The sequence below is a fragment of the Zosterops lateralis genome (assembly GCF_965231275.1).
Source record: "Zosterops lateralis genome assembly, chromosome: 17".
Lineage (NCBI taxonomy): Eukaryota > Metazoa > Chordata > Aves > Passeriformes > Zosteropidae > Zosterops > Zosterops lateralis.
Window position 1 is genome coordinate 3,251,525 of NC_139777.1, and position 22,835 is coordinate 3,274,359.

Sequence of the window (22,835 nt, forward strand, 5' to 3'; positions counted from 1 at the left end):
GAGCCTCCAGTGCTCAAAAGCAGCCCAGTTCTATGGATATTGCTGGAATTATTTAAAGCAGCTGAGAAATTTAATAACCACTGAGGAAAAAAACAATCAAAATCTGCTAATTATGGATTTATGCTCCCTGTTAAACAGGGGGCTTCATTGCCCATCCCCGTGTTCAAGGTCTGTCACAGCAATTGGTGCAAGAGTGGGATGGGTGTCTCTCACTGCCCTGTACAAAAATAGGTGTTATCCCTGTGTAAAATGCTTTGAGGTTTTTTTAAAACCCTGGTTTTTAGGACTGGATTTTTTGCTTTGTGGTAAAATATAACTGTGCTCTTGATGCTGCATTGGTTCATCACAGAATCACGAGAATCAACTTGGTTGGAAAAGATCTCTGGGATCATCGAGTCCAACCCTTGACGGGTCACCACCTTGTCAATAAACCACAGCACCAAGTGCCTCATCCAGCCTTTCCCTAAAGGGGAGGTGATTCCACCACCTCCCTGGGCAGCTTTTGGTGACCCTTTAGAGCGGAGGCGACCTGAAATGGGATAAACTTTTTAGTTCTGGGGTAACTTACGGCCTGAGCTTGGAGGAAGCGGGGAAAAGAACGTTGCCTTGTGCTCTCTCCAGCGAGCACTCAAGGAAAAAAAACCAGCGACGGGAATTCTGGAAGCGGCGGCCGCCTCCGGGTTCTCCTCGGCAGATCCCCTCCGGGGGCGGCTCGCTGTCCCCGCGGTGTCCCCTCAGCCCCGATACCCACACCGGGAACCCGATCCCGCTCTCTCTCCTCCCTCACGGCGCGGCCGCTCTTCCCGCCACCCGCCGTCCCCTCACGGCCCCTCCCCTCCCCGCCAGCCCCGCGCATGCGCAGAGCGCGGCCCCGCCGAGCGGGCGGGCGGGAGGGAAGGAGGGCGAGCGGGCGGAGCCGAGCGGAGCCGCCGAGCGCAGCCGTGCCGAGCCCCGCGCAGCCCCGGCATTGTGCGGGCGGCCGCCCCGACACACGGACCGAGCCGCCCCGGCCGCGCCGAGCGCCGCGTTCCCCGCCGAGCCCCCCCTTTCCCCCCCCTCAGCAGCATGTCGGGCCGGTCGGTGAGGGCCGAGACCCGGAGCCGGGCGAAGGATGATATCAAGCGGGTGATGGCGGCCATCGAGAAAGTGCGCAAATGGTGAGCGGGCCGCGCCGCGCCGGGACCCCGCGCCCGCGTCTCCCCGAGCCCCGCTCCGGCCCCGCGCGGGTCCGGGGCTCGCCGGCGGCCGCGGGGGGCGGGGAGCCGGCGGCACCCAGCAGCCATTTCGCTCCGGCGAGTCACATGAAGGCGGCGGCGGCGTGTGAGGGCGAGAGGCGGCTCCATTGTGCGGCCGAGCCCCCTCCCCGCCGCCCCTCGCCGCTCCCCGCCGAGCCCGGCCCGCCGTTCCTCGCCGCGGGTCCCGGGCCGGGCGCCTCGGGCTTGGGCGGGCGGCGGGGCCGGGCCGGGCCGGGCGCCTCCCGCCTGCGGCCGCTACAAAGGGCCCCGGAGCGGGCCCGGGGTGCCTCCTCCGCCCGCTCTGCCGGGGGGAAATAGCGCTCGGAGAAGTGGTCTGGACAAAAAAAAAAAAAAAAAAAAAGAAAACACGTTAAGAATACCCCCATGTGAAGCTCCCGAGAGTTTATTTTTTTGTCGTTGCTTGTTTATGGGTTGATTTCACCTCAAGTTCCCGGGGTTTTGCGCGTAAAAGCGTCTCCCACCGACGCTCCGGGAGAGAGCGCGAAACTGCCCCTGGAACCTCTCTTAAACCGTAAAATTAAAGGTTATACCCCGTGTGAAATAAGTCCCTTTTGTTAGGCCTTCAACGCGTGTTGGCATTTCTCCGCTTTTGTCTTTTTTTTCCCCCTTTTGTTAGAAAAACCCGCACGAGGTGTTTAAACAATACAGCAAAGCCGCCGCCGTGCTCGGCATGGTCGGCCCGGGGCTTTGGGATGGCATAAAGAGCGGTGCCGGTGTGACTCAGGAGTGAATCTTTCTTCCCAGCAAGTTGGCTGACTGTTCAGCGTTCTCTGTGCACGTATCTTGAAATACTTTCTCTCTAAACGTTTGAAATCCACGGGGAAATCCCTTGCGTTGTTGTTACCGTGCATCGCTCAGCTCAGTTTGAAGCTTTGAAATCGAGGGGGCATTTCTATTGTCCTCCTCAGATAACGCTTTGTTTTCCTTAAAAAAAAAAGAAAAAAGAGCAAAATACAGAATTGAACGTGTGTTCGTTATTAGGGTGAGATGGATTGTTAAGTTTTAAATGGCTTTGAGCACACGAATGTCCCTTTGAGCCGGACAAAGAACCGGGATGTGTGTCCAGTGATGGGATGGGGGTTCCAGAGAATCCAGCCTTTGTGCAGGGAACAGGAGCAGCCCCAGCTCGGGTGCTTTCAGGAACTCTCTTCCACTCGGGTGTTGTTTTTAAGTGCAGTTTGCTGACTGCTGGGCCGGCTTTGGAGGGTCAGGACAATGTGCCAGCGGTGTGACAGGACTTTTGTTCCAGCCCGAGCGTGGTTGGGTGTGTGGGACTGTTCTCTCTGTAGGTATTTCATTCATGAGCGCAGCACGCTCTGTTTGAATCCTGGTTTGTGGAATTCAGAGAGGAGTAGAGACAGAAGCTTGGCCATTCAACAAAATACCTCATTTTTTTTTTTCCCTTGGCAAGGACTCTGTGCCATCATGCCAGTTGCTATGGCTCTTTCTGTAAAACAGAAATCTTATGGTATAAATAGATTTCTCTACGTTTTAACCTTCACAATAGGCAGCTTGCTTTGGAGAGTTCCTGTACAGTCACACAGTGTTTCTGTTGATTATTGTCAGAAGTATTGATACGACTTTCTGTGCGTGCACCTCACAAGTATTCACATAAAGCAATTTTCTTATTTTTAAAGGAATCATACTTTGAGAGTGAATCTCATGGTTACTCTCCCCTCACCTGCAGTCGAATACAACGGGAAATTAGGTGGAGAGATTCTGTGTTTTGTGGTTTCAGTGTTTTGAGAAGACTTGGCTTGTTAAATTGAACTTTCCACACTAGCAATTCCTGCGTCTTCAGAAGAGCCACATCGGCAATTTCCAAGTGTGCAGCTTCATTTGCATAATAGGAGCAATTTGTTGCCATCCACAGCTCTTCTGTGGAAATGCAGCCACTGAAAATTAAAATACCTTGTGTCCAGCATTTCCTAGGACAGAGTTTTGTGAGACTTGTGTGCTCGGAGCAAGGATGGGCAGGGAGACAGATCAGGCTGTGAACTCATCTGAGCCAATAGTGGCTTTATCCAAGGCATTATCCACCTGTGCAGGTGTGTGCAGCACTTTGGTGTTCCTGAATCCCTGAGCTGCCACGTGTGTGAATGTACCTGCTGGAAAGCAGCTTCCATCAGGGCAGACTTGGTTCCTCAAAAAAAATAAATGTTCCTGGACAGCCAGGCTTGGATGCAGGTCCCCTGTCTGTTCACAGAGCGCGTGGCACTGCTGGTTATTGCTGGAACTTAGTAGTAAACAGAGAAGTTGTTACGTTTTTATCTTGAGATTACTGTAACCTTATCTCCTTTGTTTAAACCACCCTCGTGAATGAGCATCTGTTTTGGAAAACACGCAGCATGTGGCTTACAGAATACATGGTTGCCTTGTGTTTGTGTGGCAGAAATGTTAAATTTCCACTGTAAGAGAACAGTTCTACCTTTTTTTTAACAGTGCTTAAAATTGTTCTCTCAGTCTGTTTTAAAAACATCCTCTGAGATTATTTTGTCTCCATGAATGCTGCAGGATTGTTTTTTTGTCTTTAAAGGTTGATAGGTGCATGTAGATTCCAAGTGGGCTCTCAAGAAGAGAGGGGCAAAAACTATTGTTTCTAAAAGCATTAGAAAAATACTGAAGGCACCCTTATTTTTTGTCAAAGTCTGATTTATTAAATGAAGAAAAGTACAGACATCTACTGAGGGACAGGGAATGCACAGGAGGAGAGCATACGTGGTTGGATGTCTTGGGAGGCAGTGAAATAATTTCCATGGGTACACAGCACTGCTGGACTTCAGGACAGCTGTGCAAACATGTAAGGATGGAGGTGTGGAATACCTGGTGGGGATAGGTAACCCTGGCTTTAGAGAACACACCAGGAATGGGGACATCCCACTGTGTTGCCTTGCAGTATTGTTTGAATTGCAGTATTTCTCAGGAGTGCTTTGACCTTTTTCTGACCCATCAAACCCTGATCTGTGGGTAGTGATAACACCTTAGGAAGAAGAGGTGAACAACTGGTGAAAGTACTTTGAGAAAACTGAGGGGAAAAGTCCCCATGGGCTGTGTTACCTGGTCCCATTGACTGGGATTGTGAGCTGTGGCTATTTAGGATTTCTAGGCAGTGCTGCTGTAGCTTTTCTGTTCACTGTCTCCATTCAGACTTGCTAAAATGCTTTTGTGTGGTATGTAATGCTCTGAGATTGAGCTTCTGCAGGTTTTGCTGCTCATGCCTCCTTCTCCAAATAGACTTTTAGTCTGAGAAGGAGTCATGACACAGAACTTCTTAACCATGATGTCTTTGGAAAAAGGCTGTTTGCTACTCCTAGATCACCTCCCTGCTTTAGCCAGTCTGTGTTGGGTTTTCTCCTAAGATTGTAGTTCAAATAGTGGCAATTCAGGTAAAAATACCCAGTGTGTGTGCAGGAATGAACTGGAGTTCTGTAGTGGCCCAAACATGCTGTTGCCGTGCTTGGATTTTTATACCTTTCTTTTTTCTGGCTCGTGATTATTTCTTTCTGAGCCAGGATATGCTCCCTGACTTCAGTGGAAGCTGCAGGTAGAGTTTTGGCATGTGTGAGCCGTGGTTCTCTCTGCTGTGAGCAAGGTGCTTGTGGCCACATGGAGCCAAGCAGGGCTTGCTTTAAGCCATGTCCCCATTTGGGAACTTAGATAAACCCAGAGAGAGGGTGTCTGTGACCCCATGTCCTTGTCCAGTCTCTCTGCATGGCATTTTATTGTATTTGCAGCCTGGTCAATAAACACCATGTGTGTTTGGGGCTCCTTCACGTTAGTCACTAGACAAACATCTACTCAGCAGTAGGCGTGCTCGGAAAAGCAAGCCTACGCTTCAAAAAAATCATTTTCTGTGCATCTGACAGCACTTTTTGTGTATAATAATGGCATATTCTTTCCCATCCCCTTTCTCTTTTGCTTGATCCCACAGGGAGGTCATAATTCTGTGATTTTCACCAAACTCTGTTGCAATGCAAGTGAGTGTGATGTGATAAATTCAGCATTATGACGTCACTTCGTGATCACCAGCAGAAGATGGGGTATGTGGGAGCAAATCCGTGTGTGATGAATGGTAGTCATGGGGAAAGGCCAGACAAGTGGGAAATCCTTTCCTTGTGTGATATATTGGCAGTAAAGGCTTTCTGTGTCTCTGCCATCAAACGTTTCTGGCACTCACTGCTGCTGCAGAAGCTGCCTTGACACTTTCTGTATAAGTGTAATATACACTGTTGTGTTTGCTCGCCCGTAGATTACTTCTATATGTGGAATCTGATGTTCATCTGTGGAGCTTTAGTGTTATTAAACAAAGTATAAATATATTTGAGAGTCTTGGGTTATTTAGAATGGGGAATTGAGGATATAATGATGTAAGTTCTGAAATATTAGTATGCCTCAGGCATAAGCTCTGAAGAAGTGTTGGTACTAAGGGTTAGCCTTTGTACCCTTGGCTGTCCTTTAAATGCTGTGCAGATATAGTTCAGAATTTAAAAATGCTGTTACACAATTCCAGATAAATGTAAGGGTTTGTTTCTGTTGCACTGATTAGTTTCTGAATTTACTATACTTAAAATATTGAAGAAACTTTTCCGTGTGGAAGATTTAACAAAAAGATACTATTATGTATATTTTCAGTTTTGCCATTTTCTGTTGTTACTCCTGAGTCTTCATGGAGGAACATGGAGAGCTTTGAATACAGGCAAAAGGGTTTTTTTTGTAAAACCGTGGAGTTTATCAGCTAGACATGGACAAGTAAAGTTGATAATTGCCACATTTTTAGCCTGATACAGTGTCAGGTTCATGGTGTTTCATTAGTCATCTTTTCCAATCCAACATAGACATCAACTGACAGAGAATAACAGGGGATGGTGCAATAACAGCTACTGCTCAGTCATCACTTACCAAAGGTGGAATTGAGTGATGGGGGTGGAATTCTGGTCAGGCTCTTGGGGTGGGTGGGTGCAGCAGACAGGAAAACAGGTGAAGAAACTATTTAAGGTTTCACAACAGACTGAGCACGAGAGTTCATGAATTCCTCATTCCTATTCCTGCATTGAGGACCTTCTGTGATTTGTGCAGCATTTCCCAAACTTGCTGCCATGGGCAGCATCAGTGAATTGTCAGTTCTCACTGAGTGAAAAGGAAAGTCCCTGATCATCAGGTTGGGATGATGTCTTTACACAAAAGATTGAAAAAGTTGAGTGTTTAGAGTAGGAGTGGGTTTGGGGTTTTTGTTTGCTTGTTTAGGTTTTGGATTTTGTGTTGAAATGGTAAGGCAGTAAGTATTACAGATAATATTCTAAGCTTAATTTGCAATGAATGTCATAAATCTTGAAATTATTTTCCCCTGTTGATCTTAAATGTCTGAAAGTCATTGCGTTTCTTTGTTAACAAATTTGTGTTTGTGCTGCCAATGCTTTTATTAAGTTTCAGAGGAGGTTGTCTTCTTTTTTTCTTATTAATACTTTCACGGTCTTGAACTGTTAATACTGTAAATACTTACACATGTAAAATATTTGCATAATAGCACTGTGATGTTGAGTTTTCTTTTTAGCCATAAGTGTTTGCAGGACTGGGATGTTGGTGTACTTCCATCACAAAATATTCTTATTCCCATTGTTGTCTGAATTACTGTGTATTGAAATCAGTTAAAAAATCCCTAGAGCTGAGGGTTATCAAAACTTAAAGTGGTAAAAAGCTCAGAAGAGTTAAAATGTCAGGGCTAACTTTAATACTAGAAGGAAAAAGTTACTAATATAGGTTTCCTCCTGTGTTCTACAGTCTGTCCAGTGAAGATGCTGTGTGAGGCTGCTTTGAGATGCTAACAGGTATCTTGAACTTTTGGTTTTCCAGTGCAGCATCTCTAAGTAATATTTTGCTGTAGGAAAAGACTAAAATCTTGATTTTTTTAAAAAAAGCATTTATTCACCTCTCCCCGCACCCAAAACAAAACCCTAGCTGGTTTTATTTCTGTAATTTCAAAGGTTTTCTTAAGTAGAAATAAATCTAGTTTGTCTTGTATCCTTAAAAAAACCCCAAATTATATCATGATCATCTCTTCACAACTAAGTATGCTCTCATTATTGACATGCCCTCATCTCCACTGTCATTTTTATCGCATGTAGAGCTCCAAATTAGAGTGAAATTGGATTTTGACATACTTTAGCCACCTAGTGTACTCAAATGGCTGTGTCTAAACACATTGGGGGAACACTGCTCCATGAAGAGCAGTGGGAAAGAAATTAATTTGAAATAGTTTTAGACTTCAATTAAAATATCATTATGGACAGAGCCAAAACGTATCAAATAGTCATATATAGTTCAGTTTTGCTTTTGTACTTAATTAAACAGGAAAATGCCTCTTCTAAAGGGAAAATATAAGATTGGCTTTAGTAGCTAAAACAAATAGTCAGGAGGATGTTTGTGACATTTGTACAGTGTGGCTGCTTTTGATTCTGGAGGCTCTTTCTAAAAATGGAGCTATCACATATATATTTGGAGTCACATCCAGCTTCTCCCATCCTGCAAAGAACATGTTTTATTTTTTTAATCTATAACTGGATCCCAAATCTATTATTTAAATGTGTTTATGGGAAGGAGGAGAAAAAAAAAAAAAAAAAGGCTGAGATCTCATGCCAAATTAATTTCAGATGTTCCTGAATATTTAATGGAATCGGTCTTTGTTGTTAACTTTTAATCGATCCATTTGCAGAGCTGCATTGCAAAGCCAGGAACCAGCAGTGGTAATCTGTGACCTGAAAACTGATCCCAGAAACGTGATGAAATTTCTCTGGCATTGTGGACCTTCTTTTAAATCCCTGAAGTGCCGAGCTCAAGGAACGCATCCCTCAGCATCCCCCTCCATCCCAGCGGTGGGAGCCCCCCAGGCAGAGCCGCCCTGCAGCCACATTCCCTTCACCATTTGTCAGTGTCACCACTCACGGCTGGCAGGCTCTGCACACACAGTTTTCCCGAGGTTGTGCTTTCCCCTCTCTGGTAGCCTCAGCCTTGCCTTTCCCCAGAGCTGGGCTCTCCAGAGTCTGGATTCTGCCCCACGGCACCTATTGCTCCCCGTGAGGCTGTTGTTCCTACAGAGCTGGAATTGCAGAGCTGTCTGTCAGGGGTGTGGAGTGAGCATTAAATTGCCAGCAGCACATTTCTGCCCCCCCCCCAGATAAAACCCTCAGATGGTCAAAATGCATCTAGATTTCTAATCCCATTAAACAGCTTCATGACAATCAAAACACCACTGGTCTGTCTAAACCCTCTTCTGCTGTCTAGAAACCTAAGTGAAAATTGTAGGCATTAAATCTGCATTTTCAATTGCTGTTCTTCTTAACTTTATCTTTAATCCAGATCTTATTACTGCTACTGCAGTTACTCACCCAGTCAAGTAACAGCCCTGAGAAATCTGGAGGTTAGCAGTGCTCTAGCAAGTTGTGAAATGCAAAGAACAATTTGCACAATGCAGTGCTAAAGACGCTGTAATAGAGATCATCCTACTTAATAGCCTGTTTAAATCCTTGACATCTTACAATAGTAGATCACTCTCTTCTGAATCTGAAGTTTTAACTTCTCCTGCATTGTAATTTTGTAGGGAGAAGAAGTGGGTGACAGTTGGCGACACATCCCTAAGGATTTACAAATGGGTACCAGTAACAGAGCCTAAAGTGGATGATGTAAGTATACTGCAGTATCTTGCTTTTTCCAGCTGTAGATGCTCCTGTTTAGGCAAAGTTGGGAGAAATATTCTTTGATTTTCGTTGAGCCTTTAAGCTAAGACTGGTGTGGGTCTTGCAAGCTCCAGGGAGATGTTGATCTCTACAGCAAGTGATGTTGATGGGTGAGTGTGTGACAGTTTCCCTGGAGTCAGCTGGGATCAGTTTTCAGATAACTGTTAAACATACAGCTGAAACTGAGTTTGACACCTTTCTCTAACCAACTGGAAGGCAGGGAGGGAAAGTTATGACGTGGATTATTTTTCCCCTCCTTCTTCCTGGTGATTTAAAGCAAGTAGCTGGTTTGGAACTTGGCAGAGAGGATATTCTATGTGTGCATCACTGCTGTTTTGCTCAAAAGTAGGTGGAAAACACTGACATGAGTGTAGGAATAGCCTGTGGATAATAATACAGCAACACATGCTTCTGTTGTCATGTGTGTTTTCTCTTGATAAATGTTCTGTCTGTGCATCCTGTTTATGTTGTGTGCACTATTTGTGTGATGTAAAAATAAGTATCAAAATCAAAGTCAATAGGATTTACAAATTGGTTTTTAAAATGATCGTTGTTCTCATCTTATAAATTGTAATACTGTGATAGAGAAGAGCACTAACCCATGGTACCCCAGTAAATTAATGACACAATAGAAAATGTATCCTAAGTTTGATACTCTTTCCTTTCCTTACTCTTTCCTTGGGCTGTCAAGTGCTTTTACTTCACCTGAAATACGAGTGAAAGCCTAATTGGAAGAAAACTTCTATATTCATAGATGTGTAAGATGCTGGTTTTTCAGACAAGACATTGTGATGACCTTGTCTTACTCAGGCTCCAAATTTAAGAGCTATTTTTAAAATTAAGATTGCTTTAACTGAGTTGGTTTCTTTCTGAGCTTTGGTTGCCCCACAGATTTCAGGGACTATCAGAGTTGTGGCAAACCTCAGGGGTTCTTCCAGTGCTTGGGTAGCATCTCTGAAATTACCCCTTGGGAATTGGGAAACCTGTCCATTCTTTCTAGTTGTCAAATGTTTGGTCTTCATGTTATTATTTGTAGTACATAGTGGGGGAATATTGTGCTATCCATGTGAGAGGGAGTGCAGGGTTTAGGATTTTTAGGCTCAGGGCTTCTGGCAGTTGTTTTCCTGGTGTTCAGCTGTGCCTGCAGGACGGGTGCTGTGAGACTTGGAAACAGAATTTCTACGTGAGCTTCTGGGGGAATTTTCAAGGTCACTGCTACCCAAAGTCAAGTTCTCTATTATGAAGAATGGGTTTATATAATGGTTTCTATGTGCAGAGTTTAATTGTGTTTTCTAAGCCATCATCTCTAGGTTGAGGCTCCACATTTGCTGAAATTGGGACACTTGTTTAAGACCAGTTACACTGGTGTCCTACAGTAATTTCTTTTTATTTCAAGTAGAGGCTGATGTGCAGCTGCAGTTGTTGCAGGCAAGGTTTCTGTCCTGTTGCCCTGGAAGTTCTCACAAATAAGACAAGCACATATATTTTAACAAAAAATACCAGGTAGGGATAATTTTGTCTAATAAATTTTGTTGTGGACATTCTTTTATATCCACTTTCATCCACTCTGAAGGACTAGACAGTATATTTGCTTTTCACTAAAACAGGAGAATGATGCCTTCCCTATTTCAAATGGAAGTTGCTTTGATTTTGGTGAACAGAAATTCAATTACTTCCCCCCTCACGTGTTTCTCCTTAGACACTTTGACATTTCTCTGCACTACAATTAGCTTGGCTCTTCCTTGTTGTGGAGGGCTCTTCTGGAACCTCACCACTTAGATGGTTAAGCCTCTTTAAAAAACACCTGTCATCTTAAATTGCTTACAGTCACTTTCAGTGTTTCTTTTGTGGCAAGTGTCCTTTTTATCTTTAAAAAACAACAAGACCAAACCTGAGAAAGATCATGACCCCTCTGACCTTTCATTTTGAAAAGGTAAAGAACTCCATGTGCTCTCACCTCTGTTTCATACATCAGCAAGTAAAATCTGGCTTTTCTAAGCAAAAATAGTTTAGAAATAAGCTTTATAATCTGTTTAAAATAGATAAAAAAGTCTCTCCAGATATCACTTGTTGAATTTCTTCTGCAGTCTTAGACAATATTTGATTGTGGTTCGGTTTCTTCCCTCATTGGAGGACGGTCTCTGTCCTAAAGGATGGGCTGAGAGGATTCTTCCTGGAGTCAGGCTTTTAATTGTCTCCTCAGCAGGCAGGATCTCCAAAAGCAGTGCAGCTGTCTCTTTTTCCTGTGAGACTGATTACGTCACCTCCTAATTGCAAATGCTGCATCCCTTAGCAGGCACAGATTCCCCACGTGATGGATGCCATGGTCCCTTCTTTGTTTTCATCCTTGTGGGCTGGGAGCAGGTTGGGACCCACAGCTCACACAGGACTCTCAGGTTTTGTTTAGGTCAATCTGATCTTTGTTAATCCATCTTTCAGTTTTAATGAAGAAACAGCATTAGTTGTAGAGGAGGAGGAGGTTTCACTTGAGTGCTGAGTGGGGAGGGTTTTACACAGCAACGTGGATTTCTCTGCATGGCCGTGGTCTCATTTGTGTGTGGTGCCTTTTGTTTTGCAGAAAAATAAGAATAAGAAAAAGGGCAAAGATGAAAAATGTGGCTCTGAAGTGACCACTCCAGAGAACAGCTCCTCTCCAGGGATGATGGACATGCATGGTGAGTGGGAGAAGGTCAGACCCAGTTCCCCTCTGACACTGCTGTGAAAGTGTAAACCAGCAACCTCAGATTCTCCACTGCTCCTATGCCTGGACTTGAATAAAAGTGAAAAGCACCATCAGATACTCACTTGATACCTTGGACTTCTCTTCTGTGGATCTACTGACAGTTGTTTAAATGCCACTTATATTTGGGCTATGAGTGTAAGGGAAAAAATTGTTAGTGGAGCTAAATATAAAAATAAAATTAGACAAGCGCTGCACTCAGGTAGAGTAATACCTCAACAGAGTTTGCTGCTTGAAGAACCAAAAATCCCCCAAAGCTTCAGTGGGACCTACTATAATTTAGGCAGGTTTTTTACTTATTAACTCTCTTACTGATTAAGGTCAAGAGAATTCTGCAAGAGCCAAGAAAGCAAGCTCTGGTTCTATGGTGCCTTCCTTCTGCTGCAGCTTGATGAAATTAACTGCTCAAGAAAACATTTTATGTTTGGCAGTAAGGCACTATGAGGTCAATTTTATTTCACCTTAATTTTTTTTTTTAATGTGACTTTTGAGTGTTAGCCTGGTGTTTATTACAGAGCAGTTTGCACAGCTCAGCTCTGCTTCAGGTTTTTACCTTCTGGGTGTTTGGATAACAATTATGGCTGAGAATGCAGCACTGTTCAAGCTGATAAGAGAGGATCACTTTTTAGTGGGCTGTAAATTTTTAATTCCAGTTTTATTTGCATTTGTGTTGCCTCATGGTTGCTTTTTGCAGTGCTGACAGCAAGTGTGGTCTTGCAGTTAAAGGAGTGAGCAGGGGTTTGGCAGATCTGGATTTGTTTTTCTTCTGTTTCAAACCTTCTAACTTTTACTTTGGTCAGATAATGTAATTTTTTTAAGTCTTGATTTTCCCATCTATGAGGTAAATGTACTACTTGCTTTTTTTATCATTTATCACCTGTGTTTTTAAGTGTACAATTTCACACTGTACAGTTTTGTGATACATTTAATCTGAATTGACTTCAGGCTGCTCTGGAGAGAGGTGGTCTCAGCAGCAGCTCTGTGTTCCTGAAGTCCTTTGGATGTAATGGTTGTACAGATGCAGAGTGAGGTGGATTGACTTGTATTCTAGTAATTTAATCCATAATATTTTGCAAGGTTGGTTTTCTTTAGGGAGCGGGAACTTCCCCCTTGGTTATCCCTGGATGTTAGTCTGGCTAAGGAAGTTGCACCCCAGTGCTATCTGTAAAATAACATCTGAGCTACTTAAACCACTATCACAGGGAGAGGGCACAGGCAGAATATTTCCTGTCAGCTACAGATCTGTGCTGCAGAAGATTACTGTGATCCAAGTCTTTGAGGGCTAGAGAATTTTCTGGACAATTATCACTAAGAAACTGTTGATATTGGGACTGGATGTCACATTTCACCTTGAAGGGGGTTTTGGGTTAGTTTGGGTTTTTGTGACCTTCAGGACTCAGTTTAAAAAATATCTGCTTATCTGAACATTGGAGTGATGAGTATTTGTAAATCTGCAGCATGAACTTACTTAGCCCTGTGTTACATGAGATTGCCACTTTGGTTGATCTACTTTACTCATATTACAAAATTATGGGTTATTTTGGATCAGATCTGAGGAAAACACTCTTTGTTTTAATGTCTAAAATCAGTTAGAATTAGATTTTTAGTAACTGCTTGAAAACTCCATAGACTGGTGTGGAAAAAAGTTGGATGTGTAATGTGAATTTAAATGATTTGACTCAATTCCTAATGAGCTAAATTATATCATATGTTACCAGGGAATAATATGGAAGAATTAAGCTGTGCTTTGTATCTTGTCAAATCAAACCTCGTTGGTTTTCATTCTTCTGTTCAACAGATGACAATAGCAACCAGAGTTCAATAGCTGATGCTTCCCCAATAAAACAGGAAAACAGCAGTAATTCCAGTCCAGCACCAGAGCAGAACTTGGCAACACAAGCAGACGGCACTGAAGTCAAGTCTGACGAAACTCAGGCAGAGGCAAAGGAGCAGCCTGGTTCAGAAGGTGAGCTGGGAGGGCCATTTGAAAGCCAAACAAAAAAAAAGTTATCCTTTGGTGTGTTATTTATTTGCTTACTCACTTTAAGAACTGGAAAATAACAATTTGAAAGAGATGTTTTCTGAATTCTCGGCATTTATGTGAAAATGGACCACAATTTCTCTGACCTACTGGTGATCTTTCATACAACTGGAAAGGTCACACTGACATTCAGGGATCTTTTCAGAGAGAAATAAACAAAATACTGGTTTGTTGCTTTTAAATCTCAGTCTTAAAAGAAGAAATAATTTAAAATCATCTTTGAAATGGCTGCTACCATGTAATCACACAAGTCCTGGAAGATATTAGTTTGTGTAGGTCTCTGGAAGTGTATGCCCTAGTGTGACAGTAAAATAGAGGTGAGATACTTTGAAAGTACTTTTTAAAATTGTATAAATTATAATGCAAGCTTTCTTTTAACCCTGCTAGCTCTTTATTCAAAAGCTAGCTCTGAATTCTGTCCTAATTTTCTAAAAGCATTACAAGATTCTATTGCAGTTGTGGACAGACTAAAAATACATGTGGGTTAAGGGATTGTTCTGAACCTCACTCTTTAAATGATATTTTGGGTAATTGAAACATGCTCTGTATTTATATTCTTGGAAAGATAACTTTCTTTGTCCTATTATAACAGATAAAAGATGTCCTTAACACCATTCTAACCATTTGGTTGTGGAATTCTTCCCATACCAAAGCAATTAAATTACGCCCTCCTGATTTAGTTCTTCACTCAGCAGATCCACTGACCAATTTAAATTTAGAACTTTTATCTTGGTAATGCCAGAGTGGTTAAATATGTTAAATGCTGTCATTGGTAACTGGGGTTAAAATTTGACAACAGAACCATCACCAAATTGGAATAAATCAGAGCACCGTTTCCTTCAAAGAGTGTCTCCACTTGCATATTTGGCCACAGTAAACAGTAAGGACTTACTCCTCAGTCTAATATTGTCTGAGCCTGCTAATGTGAAGCTGTTACATTGCATGCATGTTCTCCTGGTTAAATTTAGTTTCAGGGAAAATCATACCAACTCCTCTGGATCAGTTCCAAGAGCCAGTTATTGTAAAATGAAAGGGAGACATAATGGCAAAAAATACCTGTTATTAATGCAGGGGGTTTTCACTTGATTAAACGCCATGTTAAATGATTTATTAAACATTTATCTACCTTGTCGTGATCAGTCAGAGCCCTGCAATTGGGACATTATTCAGCTGGACAGGGTTAATGACCTTGCATGTCTATATCTCATGTTACTCCACTGAAGTCAGGGAGGTTCCTGTAAGCCACTTGGTGTGGTCAGCAATGCTTAATGAGGAATTCTTAAACAAAACAGGTGGATGCAAAGCATTCTGCTGTGTGAACAAGTCCTGCAGGCATTGGAATAGCTTGAGGCTTGGTGGTTTAAGGTATGGATCCCAAAGATCAGCAGCAGGCTGAGTGTTCCATCAGGAGCAGCTGGGAGAGAGCAGAGGAGACGAGTTGGGGCTTTGTCAGGGGGAGATGGGCACATGGCTGAGAGCTCCTCAGCTCAGTGAGGGCTGAGAGATACACAGCAAAAATCAAAACTCAGATTCCTTTGGACTCTTGGGACTTGTTTCTTTATCAGCATGAAGATGCTTTTCTGGTGAGACAGGGACAGGAAGAGGATTCTGCCCGAGCTGGCTGAATGTGATCTTTGAGATCCTTGCAATGGGCGTCACTTTGTCTTGAATTCAGAAATGCTTGTGATGTTTTCTATACAGTACACCACAAAAATAGCCATTATTCATTGGTTATGGCATCTTCATTAACCAAAGCTGTCCAGAAATTTTGTTTGATCTTGCATTTTTCTTCTTATGGAATAAATTAATATAATCTGTGGGTCAGGGATCTAGGATTGCATTTTACATGCCCTTGTTCCCTGTTAAAATAAATGAGTGCTTTAACTTTGAGTCTTCTGTAAGTCTTGTTTTGTGAGAGAGAAAGGTTTAAAAAAACAACCAACCAACAAAAAAAAACCCCAAAAAATCCAAACCAAACCACAAAGCAAACAAACAAACAAAAAAACCCAACCACAAAAAAAACCCCAACCAACCAACCAAAAAAACCCCAACCAAAACCAAAACCCAGTGAAAGCTGGAAGCAAGTAACAGCTATAACAGGCTGGAGGACTTCTTCACACCTGACCACCAGAATGAAAATTTTAGTGGTTAAGCTCATTAGCTGAATTTCTAAATTCTATCTCAAATGTAGTATCGAGCAAAAAAATGGATTTAAAATATATGGCTGAATTTTGATTCAGGTGACTTTATTCTCTCTGCTTAGGTTTTTAGATCCATTTGTTTTAACAATTCAGCCTTTTCCTTCTGTTTTGAAGGAGTTCCCTTCAGTCCAGACTCGTTTTCTGAGGGCTCTGACATCCTGTTTGAGGCTGTGCAGGAGCTTGGCTCCCTCTAGGGTCTGATCCCAGGGTCTGTGCTCCAGCAGCAGGAAGGAAAAGCTCAGGCAGCAGCTAGATTGTGATCCTGGAGTTCGAGCTTAATTCATCATATTCCTACACTTGTTATGTGTATTTTCATTAATGGTTACAATGTGATGTGCTGGGGACGTTGCTGATGGGAAGACATCCTGGAAAGCTCCTGCTGAAAGCTTTCATTTTGTTTGTTTAGAATTATTCCTTGCCATTTCAGATACCTCTGATGAACAGAATTCACAGTCTTCAATGGAAAATTCCATGAATAGTTCAGAGAAAGCAGAAATTCAGTCCTCTGGAGAAAATGATTTAATTACAGAGGCATCTAAAAACTCTCAGGTAACTTTTAAGTGCAATAGTCTGATTGCATGGATCTTGGAAAAGTTTATTTTTACTTAAAAGCAAATATAAGGAGGATTGTTGTATATTTCTGTTAATTTCCAAAGTGATGACAGTAAAGCAGCTGTAGAGTATTAAATGTGCCTGGACCTGGTTTTGTGATCCAGGTTGTGATCCAGGCTGCTTGAATCTCACAGAATTGGAACAGTAGAATCAGATTGGTCTGATGAATTTCTTGGTTTCTTAAACCAGACCATGTTTTTAAGTGAATATTAACAAATTACATTAATAAATTGCTTGGAACAAACCTCCTGGACTCTTTGAGGACCATTCAGAAGTAAAACACCTTCTATAAAGGTAAATGCTTATGGCAGTTAGGAGAGTTAGTTAATTTGTGGATGCTTGGGTGTTTACTCACTGAAACACTGAAAAATTCTGGGTGGATGGATGGGAGGAAGAAATTATCCTTGCAGTTGTGCCCTTCTCAGGGCAGGACAAGTCTCCAAATCCTCAGGCAGAGCCCTGCTCCTCCTGTTTTTTTTGTGGGGCCTCAGTTTCAGTGCACTCCCCATCGAGGCTGTTCCTTGGAATATTCACTGTGGGTATCAGCCTGGAACTAGAATTTTGCCCTTTGTAGATGACAACAAGTGCAAAGATGTTGAGGTAAGATGTAAGTAGAGGAGTGATTTAAGGCAGCACTGGGACATGTTGTGGCATCCAGGGATGATTTGTCTGGGACGTGTCATACTCTGGGGAATTTGTTGGTGCTTTTTGTTTGATGTTTATGGTGCTTGAACTTCAGTGCAATGATAACGTGGCTGTTTTTCTTTTTCCCCTCATTAAGGACTCTGAAGGAGTGCCACCTTCTAAAAAGATGAAAGTAGAAGCTTCCCAACAAAATGTTGAAGAGATTTAGACTATAGATTTTTCTGGTCAGTTTTTATGTAAGGTACATCAGTGGGCTTAATTATAGAACAACCTTACTTAAGCATCTTCTCTTGGATGAGGACAGAACTCCTAACTTTTCAAGTTACCAAGCAAAAATCCAAGAAAGCCTAACAAAGGTTTAACTTCTCAGACACTGAAAACTTTTTCCTGTGAAACAAACATTGAGAACTTTTAAGTTACTGTCTCTGAAATGGTTGGAGTAAACAACTCAGGAGGGGTCTACGCACTGTTTCTAAAGTCAAAATTACAATTATGTTGCTGCTGTATTTTTTTTTTTCATTTCTCTATTTAACATTGTAAGATATTTAAGGATGGTACAGGTCAGGTATTAGTTTTCATGTGAAGTTCATTGTTCTGGCGTGATGTCTGCTTTTGTTTTGTGCCTTGTGTTCTGAAAACAGTGCTAACTTTTAAAAGTTGTTTTGCAACTGTCTCCTTTGCAAAGTGGCCTATGTTTGCATAATGCCATGTAGTAGGGCTTTTTTTTTTCTTTTTTTGTTTGGGGCTTTTGTTTCGTTTTTAAGTTTTAAATCCCTGGTGCTTAAATTTTTAAACAACTACAAATCAGGAAGCCATTTTCACTCTTGGAGTCCAAGGAGAAAAAGGAGCTTGATACTTTATTTTAGCAGCTATAGTGGAGATCTTTTATTGAATGCATGGCATTCGCAACTGTAAATTTGGTCTTCTAAATACTTAACTTCATCAGAAGTTAACATGATCTGTTTGCCATTTATAGTCCAGATCTGAATAGATATTATAACACAGGCACTTAAAATACTTACGTATTAGGTCCAGATCTCTGTACTGGGTACAACTTGCTTTACAGGAAAGTTCCACTATGTACATAAATAGGATCAAAGGGATTGATGCACAGTGAGTTTATTTTCAATTGGTCTTTTTTGATATCATGTTTTCACTGAACTGGATTTCATTGTACTGTTTCACTATGAGATGTTTACTTCTATGTTCCAGGAAAATACTGTATTGGGGGGGTGGGAGGGGGTTTCCTTTTTCTCTTTCAGCAAGTCTTGTAAATAAGCCTTGTTGTTTCCATAGTCCAGTTCCTAACTCCAGTTAGGAATGTTCCTTCTTTTCCAATTAACGTTGAAGTGTGCTTACGCTAAATAACTAATGGAAAAAGGCACAAGGTAGGTGCAGCTTCCCCTCAAATTCCTGGCAAGCAGAAGTGTGGAACCATCTGCCATCAGGTCACGAGGGTCCTGGTCTTCCAGTGGGCTTTGTACTTCCAGGGAATAAACGCCCGGTGTTGGTGGAACCGCTGATCTCCCACTTCCATGCACACACACCCATCCATGTGTCCATCCATGCTGCTGGGTCAGGCCCTTGCTCTGTCTTCTCCTGGCGTAAGAGATGGAACTTGGAATTTAAAACACCATCTCACAGCTCTGGAAATGGTGGCGTGTAGTTTGTAAAGCTGAAAAAACTGTAAATACTTTTTTAGACGAAAAAAAAAAAAAAAAAAGAAGTTGCTTCCAGTTGATAATGTTTTTTCATAAATTAGGTCTTTGTGAAGCTTATTTAGGTCTGAATTCTCCAACAGTGAAAATGGCTTGCACTTAGACTACTGCATTAAGTTTGCAATTACCACTTTATTAGGAAAAATTATAAGGAACTGGGGGGAGGGAGAAGGGGAGGGAGGAGTGGGGAGCCAATACTGACCTTCCGTAAGATGTTTGTAGGATTGAACCCCAAATAACCTATGACACTCAACTCTTCCTTTATGTTGAAATAAAACATTTTGGATTTTAACTGAATAAAATTTTGATTGCAAATCATTCATGAAAACAGCGTGCTCCCTAATAGGATTTTAGGATTTCTGGTCTGATCATGAAGTCCATTAACATTCTGAAAATAAGGAAATGAGGAGCTAAAAACTGAATTTGCACAATATATGCAATGAAACGGTAGAATTCTCTCTTGAATTGTGTGTATGCCTAAAATGTGGATAACTGGTCCATGACAATTGATTTGTATGTATATTACATTCAGATTTAAGTGATATTTTGTGAGAAGTTCTATTGATATATTAAATGGGCAAATCTAGAAAGATTCAAACTTCTAAATATTTTTGATTTACTAATTTTTCGTTAATGCTAAAACAAAACAAATTGATGCCACCTTTGACAAGTAGTCGTGTTTACTAATCCCTCTTTTCAGGTGCATCACAGCAAGTTTTTAATTTTCATTTTGTAGATGTTTCCAAGGGAGTAAATAGACTTTTCATTTAGGAACTAATTCCTGTACTTTAGGAAGAAATAAAATATATAAATAGCACTAAAAATACCTCAAATTTTTCATTAGATAGAAGCATTTATTGGCATTATTGACATCAACAGGTTTAATTACAAACTTCCTTTTCTCTCCTGTGGCTTCTGCTCAGAACTGTTCATTGTTCTGTGGCTAACGAGACAAGGCATCATAACCATCTTCCTAGAGGCTTTATTTCTGAGGTAGAAATCCTTTATTTACAGCTTCTACAGAATGCATTCAGATCTTTTATTTTAACCAGAGATTCTAGTGACAACAGACAACTGAACAAGCAGATAGATTTGGGTTCCTTAGACCTGTTATTGTCAGTCTCTGAGGGAAGAGACTTTGACATTATCTGGTATGAAGAAATCCAAAATAGTGTATAAGACTGTTATTAGTCTTTTTTTGAAGTGCCTGATAACATTTATGGGCCAACGGATGTGATTGAACACATTTTAATGCCAGAAAGTACAGATGGGACCAAACCAGAACATGGAATTCAAATCCACCTGAGGTTGGAAACCAGATCTAAATCCAGCTTTTTTTGGCTTGGACCTATCTCTACCCAAAACTTGTTTTATGAACTCACTGTAAAAGGGTTTATTGAAAGCATTTGAGAGGTGGAGCAGGAGGAGAGATGTAATTTTTTTCAAGATGACTGAAAGTTCTCATGCAGCTGATGTTTTAGAAATAGTGCAAATATCAAGAAGTGCTTCCTTGCTACAATGCTGAATGTTGGAGCTTCAGTTACAAATAAATAAATAAAATAAATTAACAAAAAACATGGAAAAAAAAAAAAGAAAAAAAAAATAAACTAGAAGCAAGCAAGTAATTTAGCTGAGTTTGTGGAACACGTGGGAAGGCCTTCCGGATAATCGATTTACTCAGCCAAACATTTTATAGCAGAACTATTCCTTGGAATTTTTATGCTTGGGAAAGTAGTTGTTAAACATTCCAAAAAGTGCTGGCACTTACAAAACAACAATAACAACAACAACAAAAAAATCAACAAGGCAGTATAAAATATCGGTTTTGGGTGGCTATCTTCATACATAAACATTGTCATGTTTTGGAATGTTCTTTATATCTAAGGGCCTGTTAGAAGGTGTAAAGAATTTTTGTTTTCTTCAATACCTAATCGTTTTCCATCTTATGATTTGTGTGTGTGTGTGTTGTACAGCAGTATAATTTTTCACTTATTTATTCCATCGGTAGTTATGGTTTGTACAATGTACAATGGTTTCATTTCAAAATAAAATTAAAAAAATCACAACATGAATGCTGCGTGAAGAATTTTTATCAAGAAACTTAAGCTCAGTTAGATTTTTTTTTTAATTTGCAATAAAAATCTGTTATTTTAAATGGTATTATTAAATGTGTATTCTCTGGTGTTATCTCGTTTGGTAACGTGCAAAATTCTCACCTTTGAGCAGTCCAAAGGTGTCTTGATAAATGTGTGGTGGGGAAGGTTGTGGTTGTAAGAACAGCAAACAGATATGGCCAATGCAATTACAGCAATCTGCAGAAGAATTTGGTAATTTAAGAGAATTCATTTACCAAATTTCTCGTTCTGTGCTCAGTTAATATGTTGTGGTAACTTAAATTGGAGGGGGTGGGGAAGGCAGAGTGTGGAAACGTGCGTCAGTTTGGAAACGAGCTCGAGTCTGATGCTTTCAAGGGTAAAGCTTCTGAAGAGTTTTGGAAAGATTCTTTACATTCATGATGGATATAAAGTGTCCAGCTTATTTTTAGTGTTCGGTGTGCTCTGTCCCAAGGTGGCCTGCAATTCCACAGGCTGCTGGACTGGCTCTGGCTCCCAGCGGGGTGAGCCCCAGCCTGCTGCTCCTGCCTTGGCTCTGTTGCCTCCCTCACATTACCAGGGTGCTTGTAACATCCTCACCAGCCCCTTAAACTCACTAACCTGGGAAGGAAACGATGTTTTAGTTCCTTCCCCAGAGTAGTGAATTAAACAAGGAGACACGTATCCAGGAGCTCCATACGGGGTGGAGCTGGAGAGAGAGGAAAGGACAAGTAGAAGCAAGGCTGTAACTCAAGATGGGTCCCAGAAGGAAAGATCTCTGAGCAGGTAAGGCTTGTGCCAGGGAGTGAGCAGCAGCAGCAGCCTGGAGCAGGGCACGGCTGGAGGTTTCCTGGGAGCAGGATGGGGTATGGAGTGGGGCTGGACTCCTGCACTCACCCCCGGCTGAGATTCCTTGAGCTCTTTCCCTCATCAGCATGGGAATGCTTATCTTCCTGTCTGTAGATTCGGGAGGATAATCTCACCACTAAGTGGTGTGGAATACACTGTGGGCTTTAAACAGTTAGGATGTCTCTGTTCCCGGTGTGTATTACAGTCGAATTCCTCCTGTCCTAAAAGCCTGTTTCAAGGAACTGATGTTGTTCCTTGAAGGTGGTGGCCTGTGTTTCACCTTGCACTGTGGATTGATGAAAAAACAGTAAGAAAAGGCATACTCAAAAGATGCTGTGACCTCTTAGTGTTTCCCTGTGCCTGGAATTCTTTGCTGTGGAGCAGAAGAGGATTGCTAGTAGTCTTGAACTGTTACTGATCACCTAAATGGTCAGCTTAAAAGGGCAAACCAAGAGGTCTGTCTCCAAAATAAGTGGGTTTATTTTAAGGGATGCCCCTTTCCTTGCATCTGGCAGAACAGAAAACCCTGAACTTGTAGCTTAAAGCTGCTGCCCTTTCTTTAAATGATGGTGTACTCCTGACTCTTCCTAGAAAATTGCACTGCTACCTAATGATTTTATTTGAACAAGTTACCTGTCTTTTCCTGCAGGAGGAAACACTGGCTTGCTTAGAATTTAATGAGGTCAGTGTACTGGCTGTCGTCATGGAAATGCTTTATACAGTGCTGCTACTAATGTGATTTTTTTTAGCTCAGGTTTAGTTCTTAACAAACTACATGGAAGACTTCTAATGGGTATTGTTAAACTGTGAATGTTGTTTTGAATTTTTTTTTTTTTTTTTTTTTGTATTTAAAATACTCTCAGAATGTCTTGCTGGGAGGCAGAACTTTTTAAACAGATATTAATATAAGATAGCAATAATCATATTTGAAGCTAAATATGACTGACCTT

General features: G+C 41.7%; 1 protein-coding gene across 2 annotated transcripts; it reads left to right on the plus strand.

Annotated features, from left to right (window-relative positions):
- The first annotated feature begins 1,027 nt into the window (after positions 1 to 1,027).
- On the plus strand, positions 1,028 to 20,638 carry BCL7A (BAF chromatin remodeling complex subunit BCL7A). Of its 2 annotated transcripts, XM_083873948.1 has the most exons (7): positions 1,050 to 1,157; positions 5,188 to 5,296; positions 8,851 to 8,932; positions 11,565 to 11,661; positions 13,525 to 13,692; positions 16,396 to 16,517; positions 17,362 to 20,638. In XM_083873948.1, exons 2-7 carry the CDS (start codon positions 5,262 to 5,264, stop codon positions 17,431 to 17,433), a joined length of 576 nt encoding a protein of 191 aa, XP_083730074.1. In that variant the 5' UTR covers positions 1,050 to 1,157; positions 5,188 to 5,261; the 3' UTR covers positions 17,434 to 20,638. The 2 variants fall into 2 exon arrangements, with proteins under 2 accessions (XP_083730073.1, XP_083730074.1); XM_083873947.1 differs by lacking the exon at positions 5,188 to 5,296 and having other exon boundaries at positions 1,028 to 1,157.
- The last annotated feature ends 2,197 nt before the right edge of the window (positions 20,639 to 22,835 follow it).